Source organism: Magnolia sinica, chromosome 1 (assembly GCF_029962835.1).
Source record: "Magnolia sinica isolate HGM2019 chromosome 1, MsV1, whole genome shotgun sequence".
Lineage (NCBI taxonomy): Eukaryota > Viridiplantae > Streptophyta > Magnoliopsida > Magnoliales > Magnoliaceae > Magnolia > Magnolia sinica.
Window position 1 is genome coordinate 36440314 of NC_080573.1, and position 24879 is coordinate 36465192.

Below are 24879 nucleotides of genomic sequence, written 5' to 3' on the forward strand. Positions count from 1 at the left end.
CAGACGAAAATACCCTTGCATTCACGATGGTTAAATACCTTTAGCTACGGTTATAATCCGTAGCTATTGGTAGTGAATGCAAGGGCATATTCGCCTGCAAATAGTGTGTCCATACATAACGGTTTACTTTGGAAAAGTAAAGTTTGGGAGCGTTTTGAAAAGACACTGGGTAAAAGGTGTATAGTGGTCAATTTCCCTTCCTCGTGAGACCTACCCAGACCTAACTCGTTTTGTGATCAGCTGAGCTCAAACTTGACTTTACATATCCACTCCAAAATTCAAACCCAAACTTAACTCAAACTTGGCTCAAGCTACTGACCAAATCGATCCAAACTTGTCCAATACAACTTAAGAACCGAACCAAGTTGAATTCGAATCACGGTGAGTTGCTAGCCGAACCAATCCGAGCTATGCCAAGTTCGACTCAGTTTAGCTCTTGTCCAGCTCTAATTTTAGCTGGAAGGGAGCCAGCATAGTCATACCTCACCCCATGTAGCCTAAAAACAATGGAGGGGAGCATAAACCCAAGTGAGTGAGGGAAAACAAGTACACTTGGAGAGTGTAGTACAATTGAGAGTTGCTTAGTGGTAGAGTAACGCCATGGTAAGGCATAAGTCATTGGTTCAAATCCGACAAATGGCTTTTTTCATGAAGCTCCAGTCTTAGTCTTCAATTTTCACAGGAGCATAAAGAAATATTATTGATATTTGTAATTAAAAAGGAAAAAAGTTTGGAACAACAATGTACGTTTTTTTTTTTCCATTCACTCATGATCAAGCCTAACCTGGTTAACCCATTCATAATATTTCACTGATTTGGCCAGTGACATATGGAATATATGACAAATCAAAAATATGTATAATCAAACATATTTCTCGATTCAATTGACGTCCAAAAAAAGTTAATATAGTACCCAAACAACAATAGATATGTAAAAAGTGGGTCCGATCAGGGAATTTGACCATACTGGCATCGTTGTATGGTCAAATTCTCGAAAGAGTTTCCACCTTCCAAATATTCCGAGGGTGGCATTTTGACAAGCTTTGGAAAATTTTTCGGACCAAAATGCCCTTATCCAATGAATTTAATGCTAAGAAAGTGATATGGACGAAAGCCTTTTTTGGTGTGGGCAACGCCCAACTCATGGGGCCCACATTGCTGTATGTGTATGATCAATCCATGTTGCCCATCCTTTTTGTCGTGTCATTTTAGGGCTAAGGCCCAAATATCAACATGATCCAAAGCTCGTGTGGGCCACATGATAAAAAATAAATGGCTCCCAATATTGGAACTTTCCAGGCTCACTGTGATGTTTGTTAGAAGTGGACACTGCCCAAGTCAGAACTTTATGGGCCCACAGTGAGCTAGCCGACAAGGTGGACGAAACGGATCACCCTATTGTGGGCCTTGACTCCTATTATTTAAAAATAATCAAGTTATTAATTACATTAACCTCACAATAATCATAATATTTCACTCATGATTTGGCCGGTGACATATGGAATATATGACAAATCAAAAAGATGTATAATCAAACATATTTCTCGATTCAATTGAAGTCCTAATATAGTACCTAAACAACAATAGATATGTAAAAAGTGGGTCTGATCAGGGAATTTGATCGTACTGGCATCGTTGTATAGTTAAATTCTCGAAAGAGGTTCCACCTTCCAAATATTCCAAGGGTGGCATTTTGACAAGCTTTGGAAAAATTTTCAGACCAAAATGCCCTTGTCCAATGAATTTAATGCTGATAAAGTGATATGGACGGAAGCCTTTTTGGGCGTGGGCAATGCCCAACTCGTGAGGCCCACATTGATGTATGTGTATGATCAATCTATGTTGCCCATCCTTTTTGTCGTGTCATTTTAGGGCTAGGGCCCAAATATCAGCCTGATCCAGAGCTCGTGTGGGCCACATGATAGAAAATAATTGTGACAATGACTCCCATTGTTAAAACTTTCCAGGCTCACTGTGATGTTTGTTAGAAGTGGACACTGCCCAAGTCAGGACTTTTTAGGCCCACGGTGAGCTGACCGACAAGGTGGATGGAACATATCACCATATTGTGGGCCTTGACTCCTATTGTTTAAAAATAATCAAGTTATTAATTACATTAACCTCACAACCACGACCCTTACTACATTACAATTAGAACCCTTACCACGTTACAACCACGACCCTTACCATATTATATGGATATGGGTCGTGATTGTAATGTGGAAAGGGTCGATGTTGTTATGTTATATGGGTCGTGATTGTCATGTTATATGCATCGTGGTTGTCATGTTATACGGGTCATGGTTGTCATGGGCGTGAGCAAGGCCCAACTTGTGGGGGCCACATTGATGTATATATATAATTCATGCCGCCCATCCTTTTTGCCGTGTCATTTTAGGACTAGGGCCCAAATATCAGCCTAATCCAGAGCTCGTGTGGGCCACTTAATAGAAAATAATGGTGACAATGGCACCCACTGTTAAAACTTTCCATGTTCACTGTGATGTTTGTTAGAAGTGGACACTGCCCAAGTCAGGACCTTTTGGGCCCACGGCGAGCTAGCCAACAAGGTGGATGGAATGAATCACTTTATTATGGGCCTCGACTCCTATTATTTAAAAATAATGAAGTTATTAATTACATCAACCTGACAACCACGACCCTTACCACATTACAACCACGACCCTTACCATGTTATATGGGTATGGGTCATAATGGTCATGTTATATGGGCCATGGTTCTAATGTGGTAAGGATCGAAGTTGTTATGTTATATGGGTCATAGTCATCATGTTATATAGGCTGTCGTTGTCATGTCATGGTTGTCATGGGTTGAAGTTGTTATATTATATGGGTCGTAGTCATCATGTTATATAGGTCATGGTTATCATGTTATAAGCAAGGTGTCCCGTATTGGTATCGGTTGGCGTAACGGTGACCTCCAAAACCGATACGGATACGGGGTCGTAACGGCAATACGGGGGCGTAACGGCCCGTAACGGCGTAAAAAAAAAAAATTTGCCAAAAAAATATTAAAAAATATGCATTAAATCCGCAATATTCTATGCATTCATTTATAAATTGGAACATGTTTATGGTGGTGTAACGGTCCACTCTTTGGTGAGAAGTTGTATCGGACTGTCTGATTAATTTTTGAACCAGGTAACCTGAATTTGACTACAAAATGTATATATTTAATTTTCTAAATATCTAATTTATATACTTAACAATTTAACATCTTTCTCTCAGTAGTTCTTTAAAAAAATGAAATTAAATTCAGGTAGATGGTGTTGTCAATTTCGGGCTGACTTGGAGGACCAATCTATGCCCTAAATTAGTCTCAAATTCATGCAATTTATTCTCATTATCCCACTTATGTATTAGTGGACATTTATTAGATATTGAATCATGAAAAAAATCAAAAGGCCCTATTTTAAAAAATAAGAGTACACCAAATAACAATTAAAACTATTCAAATAATTTGATTTTGGCATTGTGAGTTAGCAATTGCAGTTTATAATTTAATTGGTAAATTTTAAGTTAATGTCTTTGGTACAATTTTTGAAGGCCCCAAATTAGGCGGGACTCGGATTGTGAAGTGTAGCACACGTGTCAAAGTTTTTTGGGCCCCACCTGTGATGAATGTGTTATATCTAAACTGTCAATTCATTCGACGAGATCGTCTTAAGGCTTGACACGAAAAATAATACAGATCTAATTATCAAGTAGACCACACTGCAAAAAGCAGTGGGGGATTGAACGTCCACCATTGAAAACTTTTTTGGGATCACATAACTTTTAGATCAATATGAAATTTGTTTTTCCTCTTCATTCAGGTCTTTTTGACCTTATGAACAGATTGGATGGAAAATAAATGTTACGGTGGGCCTTCGAATTGTTTAACGGTGAAAATCATCATCTCTGCTGCTATTTTTGGTGTGGTCCAGACAATCTTTGGATACGATTCATTTTTTAGGTAATGCTCTAAAATAATATTTAAAAATAGATGAACGGTGTGGATATAATAAATATAACACTGTGGAGCCTATAAAACTTTGATCTCCATTGAACCGTTCGTACAACTCGGAGCTCGAGGAGTGTCAGCGCTCGTCTCAGCGTGACACGTACCTACAGCAGCTTACGCCTGCCCAAAAAAAAAAAAAAAGGAGAGGGAAACCGAAAAGAAAAAAGAGGGAAAGAAGAGAAGAAAAAAGGGGGAAAGAGGGAAAGAACAGAGAGAGAGAGAGAGAGAGAGAGAGAGAGAGAGAGAGGAAGAAGAAGGAGGAGGAGGAGGAGGCCGTAGCCGCAGCCGCAGCCGCAGCAGGGCCGTAGCAGGCCGAGAAGAGGAAGAAGAAGAAGAAGAAAAGAAAGGAAAAAGGTAAGGGTTTTTTATTTATTTTCTTTTTTTTTTTTTCCAAGGCCCGTAACAGCCGTTACGGGTCAGTAACGGCCGTTACGCCCGTAACGGCCGTTACGTGTACAAAAAAGGGACTTGGCCGATACGGCCCCGTATCGCGTAACGGGTACCACCGTTACCGTTACGTATCGGCCGTTACAGCCGATACGTAACCGTTTTGGGACACCCTGGTTATAGGAGTCGTGGTTGTCATGGGTCGAGGTTGTCATGTTATATGGATCGTAGTTGTCATGTTACATGAGTCGTGGTTGTTATGGGTTGTAGTTGTCATGTTATATGGGTCGTGTTTGTCATGTTATAGGAGTCGATGTTGTAATGTTACAAGGGTCGTGGATCCTATCGTGATTTATGTGCCGAATCCAATCCGTCCATTGGATTTAGAATTTAATTTAATGTCATGGGCAAAAAAAAAAAAATTTGAGTTACACCCAAAAAAATTTATGGCCCCCAAAAGGTTTTCAATGGCAGGTTTTCAATTTCACTGCTTTCTATAGTGTGGTCAACATAAGCCTTTGATATGCCTCATTTTTGGGCTCATTCCATAAAATTATCTTTCAAAATGAATTGATGGCGTGGATAAAATTTATAAATCACAGTGGGCCTAATAAGACCATTCATCTCTATGTGTGTAAGGTAACCACATTACAACCATGACTCATATAACATGATAACCACAACCCACACAATATGACAACTACGACCCGTATAACATAACAACCTCGACCCTTACCACATTACAACCACGACCCATATAACATGACAACCATGACCCATACCCATATAACATGGTAAAGTTCACGGTTGTAATGTGGTGAGGGTGGTGGTTGTAATGTAGTAAGGGTTGTAGTTGTCAGGTTGATGTAATTAATAACTTGATTATTTTTAAATAATATGAGTCGAGGCCCATAATGGCGTAATCTGTTCCGTCCACCTTGTCGGCCAACTCGCCGTGGGCCCAAAAAGTCCTGACTTGGGCAGTGTCCACTTCTAACAAACATCACAGTGAGCCTAGAAAGTTTCAACAGTGGATGCTATTGTCAACATTATTTTCTATTATGTGGTTCACATGAGCTCTGGATCAGGCTGATATTTAAGCCCTATCCCTAAAATGACACGACAAAAAGGATGGAAAGCATGGATTATACACGTACATCAATGTAGGCCCCACAAGTTAGGCCTTGCCCACACCCAAAAAGGCTTCCTTCCACATCACTTTCTCAACATTAAATAAACATAACTTCTTATTCACTCAAAAACCTTACAACTACTGAACCAAGAACAAAGGCAATTTGGTCTAAAAAACTTCTCAAGACCTGTCAGAAGGCTACCCTCAGAATATTTGGAAGGTCAAACAACTTTCAAGATTTTGACCATACAACAATGCTAGTACGGTCAAAAACTCGTCCGATTATGCCTATTCCTAATCCTAAATGAGAATTCTTCAAGCTCTAGCATATAGGACCAAACTAGTTTTCAAAGAGGATCTTTTACCATTTAGAGGAGATATTCATTTATTCAGTATCAGACCATCTATACTGGTCATATCAATTCTGCTAGGTTATTCAGTAATTCCTTTTGGTTATCCTCTTGTTCTAGCCAATCTCAGTATATGTGTTTTTTATGTATCGATATTTTCAACATAGTTCCTATTGGACTTCTTATGTTAGGATATAGATTGAGTAATAAATATTCCTTTTCAGGTGGTCTACGAGTTGTTGCTCAATCTTAGTTATGAAATACCATTAACTCCACGTTTATTATCCAAATCTCTACGTGTGATTCGTTGGAACATGAATGTTTACTCCTTTCCTTTATTTCTAGGAAATGAGTTGAATGTATTGAGTAGATATCTTTATTTTTTTATTCATCATTCGGGTCAAATGAGTTAAATCAGATAGTTATATGAGTGAAACAAAATAGCTTATGAATTCATAGTAAGAACATTGATTCTCATTCCCTGTGTACGAGAGTAAGGTAAAAGTAAACATCAGGAGTAGAAACCGTTTCCCCCAAGATTGATTGATTAGTCATCATGTTTTGAAGAGAGTGCAATGGAAAAGATCAATTGTATGGAATTTCTACTATTGTATGTATTACCATACTAGGAGTCAATAAAAAATGAGTGAAACAGTTAAAAACACCAAGGTACACAGGATGTTGATCACATCCCTAAGTTTGAGTGCAGGATAAAGGAAAGAATTGTAGGTCTAGGAAAGTCCGAGTAAAATAGTCTTTTTTTTTCTGTAATAATAGTTGAGTGGAAGGTGTATTACCAAAAGGACACAATAGATCTATAATGAATTCAATTCGGAATTTCCATTCCGTAATTGAGGGACTCCTCTTTTTTTAATGATTTTTTTATGATATTTGCAACTTTAGAACATATATTAACTCACATCTCTTTTTCGATTAAATCATAGGTCCTCAAATGATATCTCATCTACCAAAAATGATATATTAGAGACTACCTACCACTTTAGGGTTAAGCCACAAGGATAGCAAGTCACCCATCTTCTTCTTCTTTTCGTATCAAAAGCAAAGACAATTTTAATTGGTTTCCAATATAAAGAATCTCAAAATGTTTAAGAAGCTCATGAGAATACTTGCTCTATTAGAGATGTATCCCTTTGAGTAGATCTAGCAATTTCTTTTCTTTTTTTGAAAGGTAACACTACCAGGTATTTAACTCTAGATCACTCACACACACTACACAATCTCTACTAGCTCATCTAACAAGCGGGAGACATTTTAATTTTTCTTCGAATCTTCTTATAAATAAAAAATGAAAAACATGTTTCAATCTAGAACTACAGATTCATATGTATGAAGTTGTTGGGAAATTTTTTTAAATTTTTTACATATTTTCAAGCCATTACAATTTTATTTTTTTAATTTCTTTTCTTCCAAAATTTCTTTAGGGATATGATAGATTTTTGTTGTTTAGATCTACATTTTATATGATGTAATTTTATTTTTCACATATTTTCAGCCAACTTTTTGTCATTCTTAAAACCATTTTTTAAATCAATTTAGGAAAATTACAATTTCATGTTATTTGAACTTAGACTTACATCGTTTGAATATGGATCTACCATCCTATGCGCTGTGATTTTTTTAAAATGTATTTTCAGCTATTTTTTTGCGGTTTCAAAAGTTCTTTTTATCTTTTATAAAAATCAGTTTGGGGAAATGATACATTCTTGCTGTTTGAACGTAACTCTATATCGTTTGAATATAGATCTAACATCTATGAGATGTAATTTTAATATATTTTCGGCCATTTTCATAATTGTTGATTTTTTTTCAAAAATCAATTTGGGAAAATAGACATGTGGACTAAATGGCATATGAATACATTCATTTTCACCTTCTTCTTTTTTATCTTTTTTTAAATCTTTAATTTTTATTTTAGTTGGACATTACCATTGAATTTATTTTATTGTTTTTGTTTTGAATTTTACTTTTCTTTCTTTTTTCTTTTTCCTCATTCATCCACCAGATTCTTTTTTTTTTTAATCTTTTTTTTAATCTTTAATTTTTATTTTAGTTGGACATTACCATTGAATTTATTTTATTGTTTTTGTTTTGAATTTTACTTTTCTTTCTTTTTTCTTTTTCCTCATTCATCCACCAGATTCTTTTGAATTTTAGTTGCTTTGTGAGTTTACGTGTTTAGTTTATTAGTTTATTAAACAAAATTGTCAGTCTTATTTTTGGAATTTTTGCATAGTGAACTATCAATTGCAGATAAATTCTTGTAGACTTGCATTGGGCTGCTAGGTTGTGGTGTACTATTGTTGGCACATGTTGAGTCATTGACTTGTTGCTATAGAGTGGAATGTGGACATTTCTCAGTGTTTGTTGGGTTAGATATTTAGGTTGGTGCTTGAATTGACAGTTAACGGCAGAAAATTGGTTGGGAATGACAATGAAAATGTAGGGTGGCATGGCAACACAATGTAAGAATAATAGTAGACAACAAGTATGCGCAAAAACTTTAACAAGAGTGTATATGAGGGCATAATTCGGTTAAAACAACACTTTACTTTTCCCATGAATATATTCAATTTTTTAGGTATCCAAGTGTCCCCGAGGAAGTAGGGGAACAAATGAAAAATAACATAGAAGAAATTAACTGGGAAAAAAAAAGGCGATGACGGAGAAAGAGAAGGCCACCCATGATGCATGTTGAGCAAAGGTATTTGGTGTTTCAGAGCAAGACATTAGTAATAATGAGGATAATGAGTTAAGAAAGGACTAGGACAGAGATACAATGGCAAGGAGTGAATGTTTATGGAACTGCTCATGACGATAAACAGCCATGTAGAATGTTTGAGAAGAGTAGTTCCATTGTTGATTTATATATATATATATATATATATATATATATATAGGGTGGGGGGTTAGTGGAGGATTATTTACGGGTTTGCATCATGCCTTTAGTACACAATGGCAAGAACCGAGTAGCCTAAGTCGACAACTATCTCATGCTCGACTTGATATTCATAAACACCTTTTGAGTGATGACATGCTATTGAGGAAAGCTACTAGAAAGCAAAATGGAGCCAAACTTATCTCTATTTTTCATCAAATAAATTATGTCATACGAAAAGCATCATCAATAAAAGAGACAAAATACTTAAATCCATGGAAATTAGACCCCATGAATATATATATATATATATATATATATATATATATATATATATATATATATATATATATATATATATCTGCTAGACTCTTCATAGGGTAATATACATAATTATGATGTTTGGCTAAAAAAACAAGTCCCACGTTGTAAATTCTTTAGATCACTAGACTCGACTAACTACGGCAACAAAGACTGTAAAACTAAATTAAAATGATGACCAAACCGATAATGACAACTATAAAGTTCTTCTTTTTATACACTAAGAAACCAAATTAACTTGAAAATTTTGAATGAGGAACGTATAATCCATCCCACTCACGTTCACCACCAAGTAGGTTCTTGATCTTTAGATCCTGAAAGATACAATGATCAAGAAAAACTGCACACTATAATGTAGGTCCTTTGTAATATGACCAATGGATAACAAATTAAAAGAAATATTATTAGAAACTAATAAAATGGAGGACAATGAGAATGATGGCAAAACAGAAACAATACCCCTTCCCCAGAAGATGTTAGGGTACCAACTGTTGATTCCATACGACTTAAATTAGGATTGGGGGTAAATGAATAAAAAGAAATAGATGTATGATGCCATATGATAAGTAGCGCCTAAATCAATTACCGAAGAACATGATGCGGAAGTAGTGTGTAAGTTTGTGAAAGTATTACCTGCCTTCCAAAAAATCCTTGCATTCCGGGAAAAAAAAAAAAAAAAGAAGAGTATTACCCGCCTAAGCTAAAGACATTGATGAAGAGACCTTATTCTAAGAGACATCCTGAGTAAGGCATCATATGCTTTTCGAGAGACGAACCACATCACCAGCTGATGGAGGCATCATATGTTTTTCAAGAGACATCACATCACCAGCTGATGGAACCATGAGTGGCATTGCCAATGGTACAATGTCCCCAACAATATCCTAATAATCTTTACCATCTGTAGCTTGAAAATTAGAGGCTTGGCCATGAGGACGACTATGAAAGATCCAACAATAATGAATGGTATGCCAATATCTACCGCAGTAAGTGCACAAACGATCCATACCACAACTGTCCAATACCACAACCACAACTTTGACCATCATAACCTCAACCTCAGCCAGCACCAGCATTATCAAAATTCCTTGATATTGTCACTGTGGTAGATTTTTCAACCACAATTGACCCCATAGTTATACGGCTTTTCTTGTCTCGTACAAGCAAAGCATATACACTATCAAGTGGAAAGTAAAGTAGGAAAACCAAGAAGATGAGCTTGAACAGGATCAAACTCGGAATTAAGACATACCAACAATTCAAGTGTTATTTTCTTCTAAACACTTCTTTTATGCCTCTATATCCGTAAAACAAATAAATTGAAGATCATCTAGGAAAGACAATTCCTACCATATCATAATAATCAGACCTCATCTTTCCCTCCACCTCAAATGACTAATCCCTTGATAAATATTGTAAATTTAGTCATATTATGGCTCACGGTAATCTCAAAAAAGACCCAAAATTTTCTAAAAGGCACCTATCCTTAGCTCTAAATCAAGCCATCAAAGAGGAGGAAGGGATCTGAGGGCTAAATCCACCAAATATCAACAAATCTCATATACCTAATTGTCAACCGCAAAAGAATCATTGTAAATCGAGATGAAAAGAACCCAAAAAACTGTCCAAACAAAAATATCCAGCAAACCCTAGCTTCCACAAACCAATTTTTTACCCTCCCGAGAAAAAAAAAAAAAAAAAAAAAAGAAGAGAGAGAGAGAGATCAAAACTGAATGTCTAACAACCCTTCAAAGAAAATAAAAAAATCTCCACAAGATCCCTCCTCATTAATCACTTTCAATGGTTGATTAGGCTATAATGACTCTCAAACTGAGAGAAAAATCTAAGACGAAGAAAGAAAGGAATAAAAAAGAAGAAGAAAAAAGAGAGGAGAACTAGGAGATCAAGAAGGGAGGAGGAAGAGAAAACCCTATGAACTTTTCTTTTTTTTTTCTTGTCCGATTCCGTGAAAACCCTAAAAGGCTAGATGTCCAGCCCCCTTAAAGCAGGGGCATTTTCACACCGAGCTCGAGTGGGGTTGCTTGTGGGATGCAAGGGCACACTTGGGGTGGGCGGCCCATGTGAGGCGGGTGGCTCGTGTGAGGCAATACCCATATGATTTGGGGGCCACGAGGGGGGTTCGGCCGAGGTCTTAACCCATGAGATGTGGGGCCTGGGCTATGAGATAAAGGGATTGATTCGCTATGCTCTAACAATTCGAGCTTTTAGAGCAAGTGGTTAATTGTCCTGCATCAAATTGGTATCAAAGCAGGAGGTCTCGTGTTCGAGACTCTTCACTAGGGGTGATTAATGCAGGCGCATTTTCACACCGGGCTCGAGTAGGGTTGCCATGAATATAGAATCTCTTTCATTCAATAATTGGAAAGGTAGTTCCTTGTGTTCGTCAGGTTGACAACTAGGGCAAAGAATGGAATGCAAGACACATGATTTAACACTAGCATACAACGTAAAGATTATGAATGAGTCCATAAAGTAATTCAATTAACAAAAGATGTTAACCTACCAAGTAATTAAGAGTAAACAATAACTGATTTAACCTAAATGTCATACCCGCATGCTAAGAAATCATATAAATCAATTAAAACTAGGACCGATGGAAGGATAATACTTCCAATTTAACATAGGCACGTTCCACACTCAATGGACAGATTTATATGTTTTATGATTAGGGTTGAGAATGGAAAAATCTCAAATTAGAAAAATTAGGGTTCGTGAGAATTTGGGATTTTGAAATTAGAATTTTTAGAAATTATGGAAAATAGGAAATTGAAGATCTATGGTTTAGAAGGTTGTAATGGAAGGAAAAAGAGGAAGACAAGAGAAGAAGAATAATACATTTAGAAGAAGAGAGACGAATGATGTAAAACGAATAATACCTTTCAAAGAAAAGAAAGAGGAAAGATGTACCTTGGAATCCACCACCAAACAAGTTTCAACCCTTCCACAATTTAATTGGAAGGGATGGGTTTAAAAAAAAAAAAAAAAAAATTTAAAATTAAAAAATTAAAAATTAAAATAATAATAAAAATAATAAATATAAATATAAATATAAATATAAAAACCTAGAAAATAATGAGGAAAATTCATTCACACAAAAGTGCTTCTCTCTTTTTTCTTTCTTCTCAATAATAGCACTAGGGTTGGATATCCACCCCCCGTGCTTTTATTATTAAAATTTCGAAATTAAAAATTCAGCATAATTACCACTATGCCACTCACTTAAGTGAATTGGTCCATCGTCCAAAATAAGAAAACTAAAAAGTTTATTATCAATCTCAACCATCAAATAAATCTTTAAAATAAAAATAAATAAATAAAACCATAAAGAAAGGAAGATTAGAGTCCAAGGGACCCGGATCTAAAAAAATGTAGTGGCCCGATGGCCTAATCGATAAGATCCAACGGTCGGATCGACACGAAATAGAAATCATATGACTAAAATAGTCTCCTAAGTATCCCACATGCATCATCTCAAAGTGGGGTCTTCCTGATGCACGTCCAATGCATGTGGGGTCTTCAAAATGGCCCGGCCGGCCACATTTGGAACTTATCTCCCATCCACAAAAAAGATGCGCTGATGTGGGTGGTCATCTCTGTCTCTAGTACATCCGAATAGGTCCTCTGATGTCCCTATCAATTCCTCTCGGCTGAGGAAATTTCTCCTTTGTCAAAATAGAGCTACAATAATGCTTGAGGAGAACCGGGTCTCGTCACTAAAGCTCTGCCTCTGTGATCTACGTACTGTCTGATTTTGGTCTACCCTTCCACTTGACAAGGTACTCCTGGTAACCGTCATGTCGTGTGGAAACTGCTTCTTCATCTAAAATATCATCTATCTCATTTCTTCTCATAAGTATGGATGGAACAGATGGTAAACGTTGAGAAGACGGGTCAGGTAATGGCCATGGGTCTTGGGACAGGTCAGGGGCATCATCATCAAAATTCATATGAGGGTTAGGGGAAGGTCCATAAAACCGTATAAGATCTTCCACATTAAATGTGAAACGAATACCCATGTTAGGTGGAAGATCTATCAAGTAAGCATCTGAACCCAATCTTTTTAAGATTTTATATGGTCCAGTGTAACGGGCTTGTAATTTTTTTATGGTTCTCTGTGGAAACTTTTTTGGACGTATTTTAATCATGACATTATCACCCATAACAAACTCTTTAAACCTATGGCGTGAGTCAACAATTATTTTGTATATTTCATTACTTGTATTGATTCTTTTTCTAATCTCCACATGTAAGTCATGCATATGTTGTGTAGATGCATGTGCATAATTTGAAGGCCTATGGAATACAGACATGGGTATGCAATCTATAAGGGTCTTAGGCTTATCTACTTATCTTTCCAAATTCACTTCCTCCCCAGGACTCATTTGATCGTGATGAAGGTTTGGTAGAGTCAATGCGTGAATGTCCTGCACGGGTGTAAGCTCATCCAGTATGTACTCTGGAATAACGACACTGGACTCCTCTAATACCGGATTCACCTCAGATGGTAGCTCTACACTACCCTCGGGTGTAACCTCAGGTGGCATCTCCATAACAACCTTAGGTGTGACCTCGCTTGCCATGTGGGCATACAACGTCAAATCATTTTTAATATCTCTTTCAGACTCTTTGGCATTAACTATAGGAAGAGACTCAAGCTGGAGTTTCGTCACACCTTTAGGACCACGTTTCCTGACGTCCTCCTTTTCCAAGGTACTTTTGGGTGGGAGAAACTTCAAGACAATCATTTTGCCTCCATATAGAAACGAACACGTATTCGAGCGACCGAACAGTCTTGCATCCCTGTCATACAACCAAGGTCTGCCCAAAATGATGTAGCCTATATCCATAGGCAAAACATCACACCACAATGTGTCCCGTATAGGAACAAAATTGGATGGGAATGGGAAATGCTGAAAAACCATAATTGAAGATGCGTCAACCTATGAGACTTGATAGGGCTGAGGGTGAGGAACGACTAGCATACCTAAGCGGTCCACGATGCGAGCAGATACCACATTGATACAACTGCCACTATCAATGATCACCTTACAGTTTTTTGCCACCACACTTGGCATAAGTGTCAAAAATTGAATTCCTGTGCCAATCATCACTTTCTACAATTTGGCTTAAGGCGTGGCTAATAATTGCAAGTGGCAGAGTCTCAACTCCTTCAATTTGATCCCCGACTTGTGATTGGACATCTTCCCCAGTGTGGGAGTTCGCTTAAAGGGAGGCTTCAAGCCGATTGATACTTGCATTGGTCACAGTCAATTGAGTCGCGGTGGTCTTATTGTACACTTCAATAGCCGTTAGACGATTGTTGATAACGTTAAGGGCCTCGGTAATCTATTCTAGATTCATAATAGGATGTAGGCCAAAACCACGTCCTGAACGAGTGGGCATACACAAGGACACTCTAAAGGAAACCTTAGGTCCTAGGACAATGTGATGACAATGATAATACTAACCTAAAGATCACGCTAGACATACTAACCAGAAAATTCAGCAAGTCGCTATCCTCAGATCTTATGTTGAAAATTCAGCAAGATAGTGATCCGAGGGTACCAAACTGAAAATTCAGCACGGGTGTAATTCTAAAATTATAAGCTGAAAATTCAGCAATGTAAGAACCTAAAATTACCATGCTGAAATTTCAGCAATGGTATAAGTGGGGCCGCGAACTGAAATTTTAGCAATAAGATACTCCAACAAAAATTCAGCAATATGATCTTATATGCAATCCATACTCTACTAACCCTGGATGTGACTCTAACCTAGACGCAACACAAAAATCCTATACTAAACCTATTCTTTGATACCAAATTTGATGCAGGACACATGATTTAATGCTAGCATGCAACATGGAGATTATGAATGAGTCCATAAAGTAATTCAATTAACAAAAGATGTTAACCTACCAAGTAATTAAGAGTAAACAATAGAAAATAAAATCTAATTTAACCTAAATCACATACCCGCATGCTAAGAAATCATATAAATCAATTAAAACTAGGACCGATGGAAGGATAAAACTTCCAATTTAGCATAGGCACCTTCCACACTCAATGGACAGATTTATAGGTTCTATGATTAGGGTTAGGAAGGGAAAAATCTAAAATTATAAAAATTAAGATTCATGGGAATTTGGGATTTTGGAATTAAGATATTTAGAAATTGAGGAAAATAGAAAATTGAAGATCTAGGATTTAGAAGGTTGTAATAGAAGGAAAAAGAGGAAGACAAGAGGAGAAGAATACCTTTCGAATAAGAGAGATGAATGATATAAGACGAAGAATACCTTTCGAAGAAGAGGAAGAGGAAAGATGTACCTTAGAATCCACCACCAAACAAGCTTTTACCCTACCACAATTTAATTAGAAGGGATGGTATTTGAAAAAAAAAAACCCTTAAAAAGTGAGGAAAATTCCTTCACACAAGAGAGCTTCTTTCTTTTTTTCTTTCTTCTCAATAACACCACTAAGGTTGGATCTCCACCCCGTGCTTTTATTATTAAAAATTCAGCATAATTACAACTATGCCACTCACTTAAGTGAAGTAGCCCATCATCCAAAATAAGAAAAATAAAACATTTATTATCAATCTCAATCATCAAATAATTCCTAAAAATAGCAAAAAAAAAAGAAAAAAAGAAAAAGGAAGTAAGATCGGAGGCCAAGGGGCCCATATCTAAAAAGATGTAGTGGCCCATTGGCTTGATTGACAAGATTCAATGGTCGGATCAATACGAAATAGAAATCATATGACAAAAATGGTCTCCTAAGCAGCCTACATGCATCATCCCAAAGTGGGGTCTTCCTTATACACGTCCAATGTATGTGAGGTCTTCAAATGGCCCGGCGGACCCCATCTGGAACTCGTCTCTCATCCACAAAGAAAGTTGTGCTGATGTGGGTGGTCATCTCCGTCTCTTGTACATCCGAGTAGGTCCTTTGATGTCCCATCAGAATGGACTAGAAACTTTTATATCCTGGCATTTTAATTGACTCATTACTAGCAAGTAATAACTAACAACACTCCTAAGTATTCTAAATTGGCACGATCTAATCAATGGTATGCATGATGAGAGATTATGATGAACACTTGTTAGATAAGACGTGGAGCACTAGCACAGGAAGTAGAGAATGACATGATGCTATCATTCAGGGAGAATGTTTTGATTGAAGATCAGTCACAATAACATGAGTAAACATAAAAAAGCACTGAAGAATTGATCTGTTAACTGAGAGAATAATTTCTTTTTAATTTAAATGCAGCAACTTGTTCCATTCTGTAATTAAATGCGGACAAATCAGCAACTGTATTACTAAATGACTCCAATGGGAACTACTATAAAAATCAGCCCTCTATTTCTAGCTGCTTCATTGGCTTTTCCATGCCATCCTTGCTCCTCTATCTCCCAAGAGCCAATGCAATCTCGGCCATCTCAAGTCATGCAGGAAAATATGCAATTCCCAAGCCCAGAACCTTTACAAGCCGGTGATCGAGAAGGAGACCCGTGCCACAGTTTCATGTTGAATTCTCATTAATCCCCAGTCCCGGATGGATTTAATGCATATTTCTTCAAAGTTACCTGGCATATCATTGGGGTTTGGCCATTTGGGAATGATTTTAACAAGACTGTCTCTTATTTTTCCTCAGGAAAACCATTAAAATCAGACAATGCTACTGACATTGCCTAGATTCCGAAAGACAACAACATGGCTTCTCTAGACAAGGTCAAGCCCATCTCCCTAGCGAATTTCCTTTATAAAATCATTACTAACGTTCTCACTAAATGTCTTTCAGAGCTTATGCCATCCATCAACACTCATCAGTCCTGCTCAATCTGCATTTTTGGCAAATAGGAACATCCCTGATAATATTCTCCTTTGCCACAATATATTTTCAAGTTCTGATTGAAGAATGAGGACAAAAGAATGCAAAACAAAGTTGACTTGAAGAAAGCCCTTGATGGTGTAAGTTAGGATTTTCATTCACATTCAATTGCAGCTATGGGATTCCCTGATTTATGGATAAACTCGTTGAAAGGATGTCTCTGCATCAAAATTCTCCATCCTCTTAAATGGCACTCCCTATGGTTATTTCAAGATCAAAAGGGGACTCTCCCTCTCTTTGCGATGGTCATGGAGGTCTTCTGACACATGTTGGAGGTTTCCAAGGACAACGGCATGATCAAGTTTCCTGTTGCAAAAAGGCAAACCACAATCACTCATCTCATCTTTGCAGATGACTTTATTGTATTTCCTTGTGTGGACATTAATTGCATCCATCATCTTATGGCGGTTTTCAATGAATTTCATTAGTTTGTTGGCCTTGAAGTTAATTATCATAAATCTAGTATTTTCTCCTCCACCGGAGTTGAAGCAATTAGGAAATCCTCCCCACTCTTCAAATGCAAGAAAGAAAATTGCCTATCAAGTATTTAGGTCTCTCCCTGATCACATGCAGATTGAAATTTTCCACTTCCAGCACCTGCTTGACAAAATTGTCACAGTTCGCAGGATGGAAAGCCTCCTCATCCTTCACCTGCAGATTACAGCTTATCAACACCTCCCACATTTCTCTCATCGATCGTGTGATGGGTGATACTAGGATCCACCAAACATGAAGCTTCAAAAGTCTGCAACGCAAAATCCCCGTGGAACAAATCAGGGTAATTTACTTATATGTGATGTAGTACAAGTGGTGGATGACTTGATGAACGGCCAGGATGAAAAGAAATTGAGCCGGAAGGCTCAAACTAGGACAAAAACGGCCTAAATGCGCACTACAGCTTCCGACGGCCATAACTTTGCCACCAGCCATCTGTTTCATGCATATAACATACTGTTAGAAAGCTATCAACAAGCTCTATGCTCTAGCCAACCACCCAAGGTTCGTTGACCTCCAAATGGCTCGCAAAAATCAGTGTTTTAGGGGTCAAATTAGAGTTTTGAGTTTTTATTTTTAAACAACTTAAAATTACTATTTTTAGTATGTTTTGTTATGTTGTTTTAGTGTTTTAAGAGTCTGGTTATGGTCTAGCATCCTTGATTTAGTCATCAAAGGATTTTTCACGAGTTTTGGTAGGATTAGACTTCATTTAACTATTTCGGTGAAGTATCATATTTTGAGTCAAATTAGGAACCCAGGGCTTCCTTTGCTTAAATAAGCACATCAAATAGATCGCAATCAGCGCTTTCACCAATAATATCTATTTTTCATTTCACTTTTAAGAGACTCTCCTTGTGCATTCAAGGGCATTCTTGAGAAGAAGACAATGATCTCTTCTCTTTATCCATGCACCCACTATGTTAATATGCGTTATAAAGATAATGGCATGAAACTATAGTACCATTGATGAGACTACGAATCTAGGAAGAAACTCCCAAGGGCAATTGAACCATTAGGCAAAATGGACAAGGTCCTCATGGACTTACTTATGAAAGGTTGCCATGGAATTTGTTATGAGGTAGGAGAACCTGAAGAAGATCAAAGGAGAGTAGTCCATGTGCTAGAGAGAGAGAAAGAGAGGTTATGAGCATAATAAAGTTGCCAAATGAAATGATTGCAAGAGAAGTCGCATCCCCATTTTTGTCTCCTTTCAAAGTTTCCAATTTATGGCATTGTTGACTTCTAGAATCTCATCTGTAGGTAAGAAGGATCTAGAAATGAAATCGTGGGGAGAGAAAAAAATAACCTCCTGTTGGAGGAGAGGCTGCAAATTGTCCAAGTTAGGCAAAGACACTGTTTTAAATATCGACGATATCGGCCAATATATCCCACGATATATCTTGTATCCCACTAGTGCGATACGAAACGCACGAGTAGTGCAATATATCCCACATGTTCGATCTAATAAGCATTTTCGAATTTCAATGCTCTTATTTTCTATAAATTATGTCAAATTAGTGTTAAATTGTTACAAATTCATGATTTTTCATATTTTGCATGTTTTGCATGAAAAATCATGGATTGGGAGCTTCAATTTCGAGATTTGGAGGAGATGGGCCGAGTTGTGGAAAAAAAAAAATCAAAATTTCTCAATTTCTCGTGAATTGTTTACTATCTGTGTTCAAACATCACATCAAACATGTCTGTAACCTAATCTAGTGATTCTTATTTTTCTTTTGAATGTATTGATGCTTGTGTTTCCACACGTCTTTTTGCGTTTATAAATTATATGAATAGACATTGAATATACTTGCATCAATTCAGTTAGACGATGCATAAATTAGGACCCCATACAAAGAAAACATATTATGTATACTCGTTTTGTGTAATGTTTTGATTTATAAGTGTATTGATGTCTTTTTTAGCAATCCCCAAAGTTTCATCGAAAAATTCAAACAATTTCCCAATGTTTCCAACAACAACAATACATTACACGATACAACCGATATATCCCATGCAATAACCGATATGTATCCTTATCTTAAGAATGCGATACCGATATTTCGAACACTGGGCAAAGAAAGATGTGTTGTGAGAACAATTGTCGACACATTGCAATCCCCTTTTGCAGTTCTTCCATGTGCAGATGCAGTACACATGCTTTTGATTGCTAAAGATGTTTTGATTGCTTGCATTAATGCATGAGCAGTTAGCATGTCTAGAACTTGAACAAGGATTTTCATTAACAGTGGAATTGATGCAGGTAAAAAAATCATTTAAATGATAAGGTTGTAATCATTTCATTGGAAACCTTGAAAAAGAGACAAAAAAGGGGATGCAACTTTTCTTGTAATCATTTAATTTGGCAACCTGATTATGCTCATCATTGTTGGTCTCTAGGGTCTCATCTGTAGTGACGAAGGATCCAGAAATGAAACCTTGGAGGAGAGGCTACAAATTGTCCTAGGTGGGCAAAGAAAGACATGTTGTGAGGAATGATTGACGTTGCAATCCCCTTTTCACAGTTCTTCCATGCGCAGATGCATTAGACATGCTTTTGATTGATAAGGATGTCTAGAGTGTTTGCTTTAATGCATGAGCAGTTGGCATGTCAGGAACTTAAGCAAGGACTTTCATTAACGTGGTGGAATTAATTCAGAAAAAAAATTCATTTGATCATGATTGACCTATCATATGTTGAGATGGGTTCCAGTAGACTAACAGATTTTCAATTCCAGCAAGAGTAGAAGTAAGCTAAACATGTTTAGAGGGGGACATAAGAGCCACTGAGATAACTCACAAATTTCGTCCACCAACTAACCAGAGGAATGATCTAGAATGTCTATAGATTATAGGTGTCGATGAGATGAATATGAGAACCATCCAGGAGAAATGAAGGTGGTATATGATACTCTGTATGTTCACCTTTTTTATGTTTTTTGGAATTTATGGATTACAGTTTTAAATATACATTGGAATTTGAGAGAGAGAGAGAGAGAGAGAGAGAGAGAGAGTTTTGAGGAAGGAATAAGGATGCTAGAGATATGGGTTTTGTTAAAAAGGATTGGGAGGAAGAAAACAGAGACGAAGAAGAAGATAATGATGATGAAGATTTGGAAAGTTAAGGATTTAGAGTTTTAATAATTACCTTTTGTTGTTGATGTGGACCCGAATATTAGAGGAATCCACTTTCATACCATGAAAATGGAAATACGATAGTGTCAATGTAAACAAGAAAGAGAGGAAAAGAAGAAAAGAGGAGGAGAAGATTTGTAATGCATTAGATGAATGAGTACACGAGGGTAGTACTTACAGACTCGTCGAGTCTGCTAAGAGATCTCTAAAATACATAGGAGGATTCAAGAATTCTCTTAAAGCCACCAAATTACAATAAGATTACACGAATTCTGTGATCTAAAATTTCATTCCTTAATATCTACCAAATTACAAGAATACCAAATTGAAAACCCATGAAAGCTCTTTATCTCTTACATGATCCACTTCACCAATAAAGTGCAAGGTGCATCACATGAATAGGTGATTTTTCAAGCCTTTAGAAGAATCCAATTAATCTGGCTTTGAAACTACAGTCTACAGCCAGTCATGAGTTTGCTGTCAATTCAATGGCCAAAACAGATAAGCAAGTTCGTCGGATAAATTGTGCATGGAGAGATGGTGATACCTTGTCATATTCGAGGAGATTGCATCTTCATCAAAATTTCCGAGCGATGATAGCCAAATTTCGTGGTGACAATGTAGGATCAAATAGAGGGAGTATTGTTACTTCTGGTACCAAAGTGTGACGCTCCTGAAGGAACAACAGCCTATCAAGCAGAAGAAAAGTTTCCACAACAGGCCCCAAAGTAGCCCGAAGAGACCAATACGGCCCAACAAGCTCCTGTATTTATAAATTTGTCACTAGTTAGCTCACATATCATTGTATGTTGTACAAATCCATGAAAACACTTCATTTCCATGTTGAAGGACTAGTCATGCAATTATAAAGGATCTAGTGTTTTTATTTTATTTATTTTTATTTTTATTCGAAAGAATATAAAGGATCCAATGTTAGGCACTTGCTTTTCCCCCTTCAATATTTTGCACCATATCCTAGTTATGATTAGGGCGCTCATGTTCATGCACAATAATGTCAATTAGATGAGTTATTCAAATCTCATACATGTGTGCTACCTTACATCTAGGGAGATGAAGTACGCAATGGCCAAGAACAACCAAAGAAACTGTCTACAGTTTCCTTATATAGCATAGGCATACCAAGTTTAAGTAACTTAGCATTTCATACAACACTTTTCCCTTTTGTGAGGAAATACAGAGATAACTAGATGTGATCCAACCTTATTCTAAAATAGAGGATGGTCGACTGCCAAACTTCAACTTTAGAATGTTCTAATTTTGTTGTATCATCAGCACAGGAAAAAACAAAGAGGATCTATAACTTCTAGTAAAAGAAGCTATAACATGAAGACTAGATATGGTTTTGTTGGTTAAGTAGAAGACAAATTTTCCACAAGTACACTCTAAAATAGAACCTTTCATACCAAACTTAAAATGCTTAATTGAATAGATGTCATCATCATCTTTGCATTGTCCCAGATATTTAAGGTTAGACATACAAATCTTGCTTCACCAATCAAGCTTTGAAACAGGAATTCCTTGGATAGCTAGGCAAAAGTTCAACAACCGGCTACCTACTCTTTTACCCAGGCTTGGGACTAGATGGTGCATTGCTGGCACCAAGCAAAGTTTTTGCTTGAGCGAATAAAAGTAAGAGTATGAAATCAAGGATAAGATCAATGAGAATATCAATGTGGAAGATCAGACAAAATCATAAACTCAAAACTTGAGTTTTTTTAAGTGTCAAAATCAGAAAAATGGAATTAGCATGCACATTGAACATCATCCTGGGTGATCCAACTATTCAGTTCTAACTTCTAAGAAATAATGTGTTTTAAATTTCTTGAAATTCAAATCCCATAGTGGTCTTCAAGGTAGCTACTTTGCATGGTTTCCACTAATTTATACTAGGATATTTGCATATACCTATTATAGGATATATTGCATATGCCCGTTCTTGCATTCTTGTCAATAAATATGCATATGTGTATTGTTAAACCTGTACAAGTGATAATTTCCCCCATTAAATCTAGCATGTCAGAAAACTACCTTGTTTAATAAAACTAAAAGTTCATGGAATGGTTAAATATACAACATAAAACTAGATATGATTATCATATTACCAATGTTTTCGGAATCATCATCTACAAATGTATTGCACCCTTGAGATATGGAAACATAACGGTAATCACATGAGAAATATCTGGATGCATTGTGTAATGCATCGCTGTTTTTGGGAAACATTGGGAACCATTGGGAAATTGATTGAATTTATCAATGAAACTTCAGGGGATATTAAAGTGGACATCTATACACACTTCGATATCAAAAGATCACAAAAGCAGGTGTACAAAATAAGTTTCTTTTGTATAAGGTCCTAAACTGTGTTGTCTAACAGAAGTGATGCAACTATATTCAAAATCAATTCATATAATTTATAAATCTAAGAAGACATGTGAAAATACAACAAATAAATTATCTTTAAAAATTGAACACTTAGTGTACTAGTAATTAAAATTAAATTGTCCAAATCATGTCTCTTAAGTCTTAAACCAAAACTTACATTTAATTCATCTGACGATGAGATTAATGGACATTTACTGGACAGTTAAGAATGAAAAATATCGAATGGTCCTGTTTCAAAACACAAGTGTCCACGAATCAAAGGTCAGGATCATTCAAACATCTGATTTTAGGACCGTGACTTGGTGACGGTAGATTCCACAATTGGTTTAGTTTGAGTTAATATATAGCATATGTACATTTTTTGCATGCATGCCTATCAAGTGTTATACATTGCGAGAGTATCATATAACTTGCCTTTTAAAATAGAGAATACTTTGATACTTTGGTAGAGCATTATGTGCAATACGCATGGTTAAGAAATTGCTTAAGTGACATACAAACAATTCAAAATAAATCATCCAAATTACGAGCACCAGCTTAGATTTATCATGGATCAAAAATAACTCTTATTTGGTTATAAAAATGGTATATTGTTAGACACTTATTGAATGGTCAGAAATGAGAAATATCCAACGGCCTTATTTCAAATAACAAGTGTCCACAAATCAGTGGAATTATTGTACAATGAATCTGATTTATATACTACAACTTAATGGGAGTGCGATCCACAATTTAATTGGTTTAATTTTGGATTAATATAAGTGCCACTAACTACCATTTCTAAGTGCTTGTGTATTAAGCATAAATACATAGCTGGAGTATGAATTACTGACGCAGGGATGAACGTGATGAGGCCGATCACGGTCTTCCTCAAGGATAACTACTCCGAATCCACGGAGCTTCTCTAGACTCCTCATAGAGACTTCTTGAATCCACGGGGAAAAAAGCAAGGAAAATTGAAAATAAATTCTATAAAATTCATAATTTGATTGATGATTGAAATAAACAAGTCTACAACCCTTTAAATAGGGATACCAAGCCTTGTAATAAGTTTTGGATTTAAACTACAATTAAAACTCCCTAAAATTCGTAACTTACTATAAATAGTAAATTTACTATTTACAGTAAGTGTCCTATATGGCTTAACCACGTTATTCTCCTAATTTTTCTAAACACTTTTCATGTTGGACACAACTCCTAAATCCCAACAGATGAAGAGTTACAATCAAACCAAAACTTACTAAAAATAGTAAAAACGGAAATAAACATGGAATTTGACCATCGATCTAACGAAATCTCGCAAATTTGGCGTGGGCAACCCAGCATAGCCAGGTTGGTTGGCTAAAGTAGCTCTTCCTACCCCAAAATCATATATGGTACATCAAGTATCTCATTCCGGTTTGCGAGATATGCCTGTTTTAAGGTTCTGACGGTCTTGATGACTTCTGCTTCCGATCGGGCCTTCTTTGATCCATCTTGGACATGAAAGTGTTCGCGACTCGCTCTACATCAGTCCCCTCCACTTCAAAAGAACTCATCCTGTTTCGGTTCTTGATACTCGGTCAGGTGCGCCGTAACGATACCCGAATCAAAAGTTATGATTAATTTATGTTCCACCTTCTTTTGGTCCAGAAATGATAGGAATGTATCTATGACACATTTTACATCTGACCCATCCACTTGAAAAAACTCATCCTCGAGTTAATCAAGGGACTTACCTCATGATTCTCAAATAACTTCTGATGCCGATGTTTATTAGCCCTTTTCTTATACTTGCCATCAGGCTCTTGAGCTGACACAATACATATACTTAT

The 24879-nt window shown here is 36.6% G+C and overlaps 1 protein-coding gene across 17 annotated transcripts in view; it reads right to left on the bottom strand.

Annotated features, from left to right (window-relative positions):
• LOC131245698 (uncharacterized) overlaps positions 1-24879 on the bottom strand; it is a 127052-nt gene that overhangs the window by 7700 nt on the left and 94473 nt on the right. For 8 of the 17 annotated variants that reach the window (XM_058245416.1, XM_058245409.1, XM_058245425.1 and 5 more), the window contains 2 exons: positions 21207-21422; positions 9165-9423 (listed from right to left, as the gene is read on the bottom strand). In XM_058245416.1, the coding sequence (XP_058101399.1) occupies positions 21305-21422 (118 nt within the window). In that variant the 3' untranslated portion in view covers positions 9165-9423; positions 21207-21304. Of the gene's footprint in view, positions 1-9164; positions 9424-15643; positions 16119-20927; positions 21137-21206; positions 21423-24879 lie in introns of those variants that run through there. The other 9 variants (XM_058245384.1, XM_058245339.1, XM_058245392.1 and 6 more) reach the window with 7 other exon arrangements.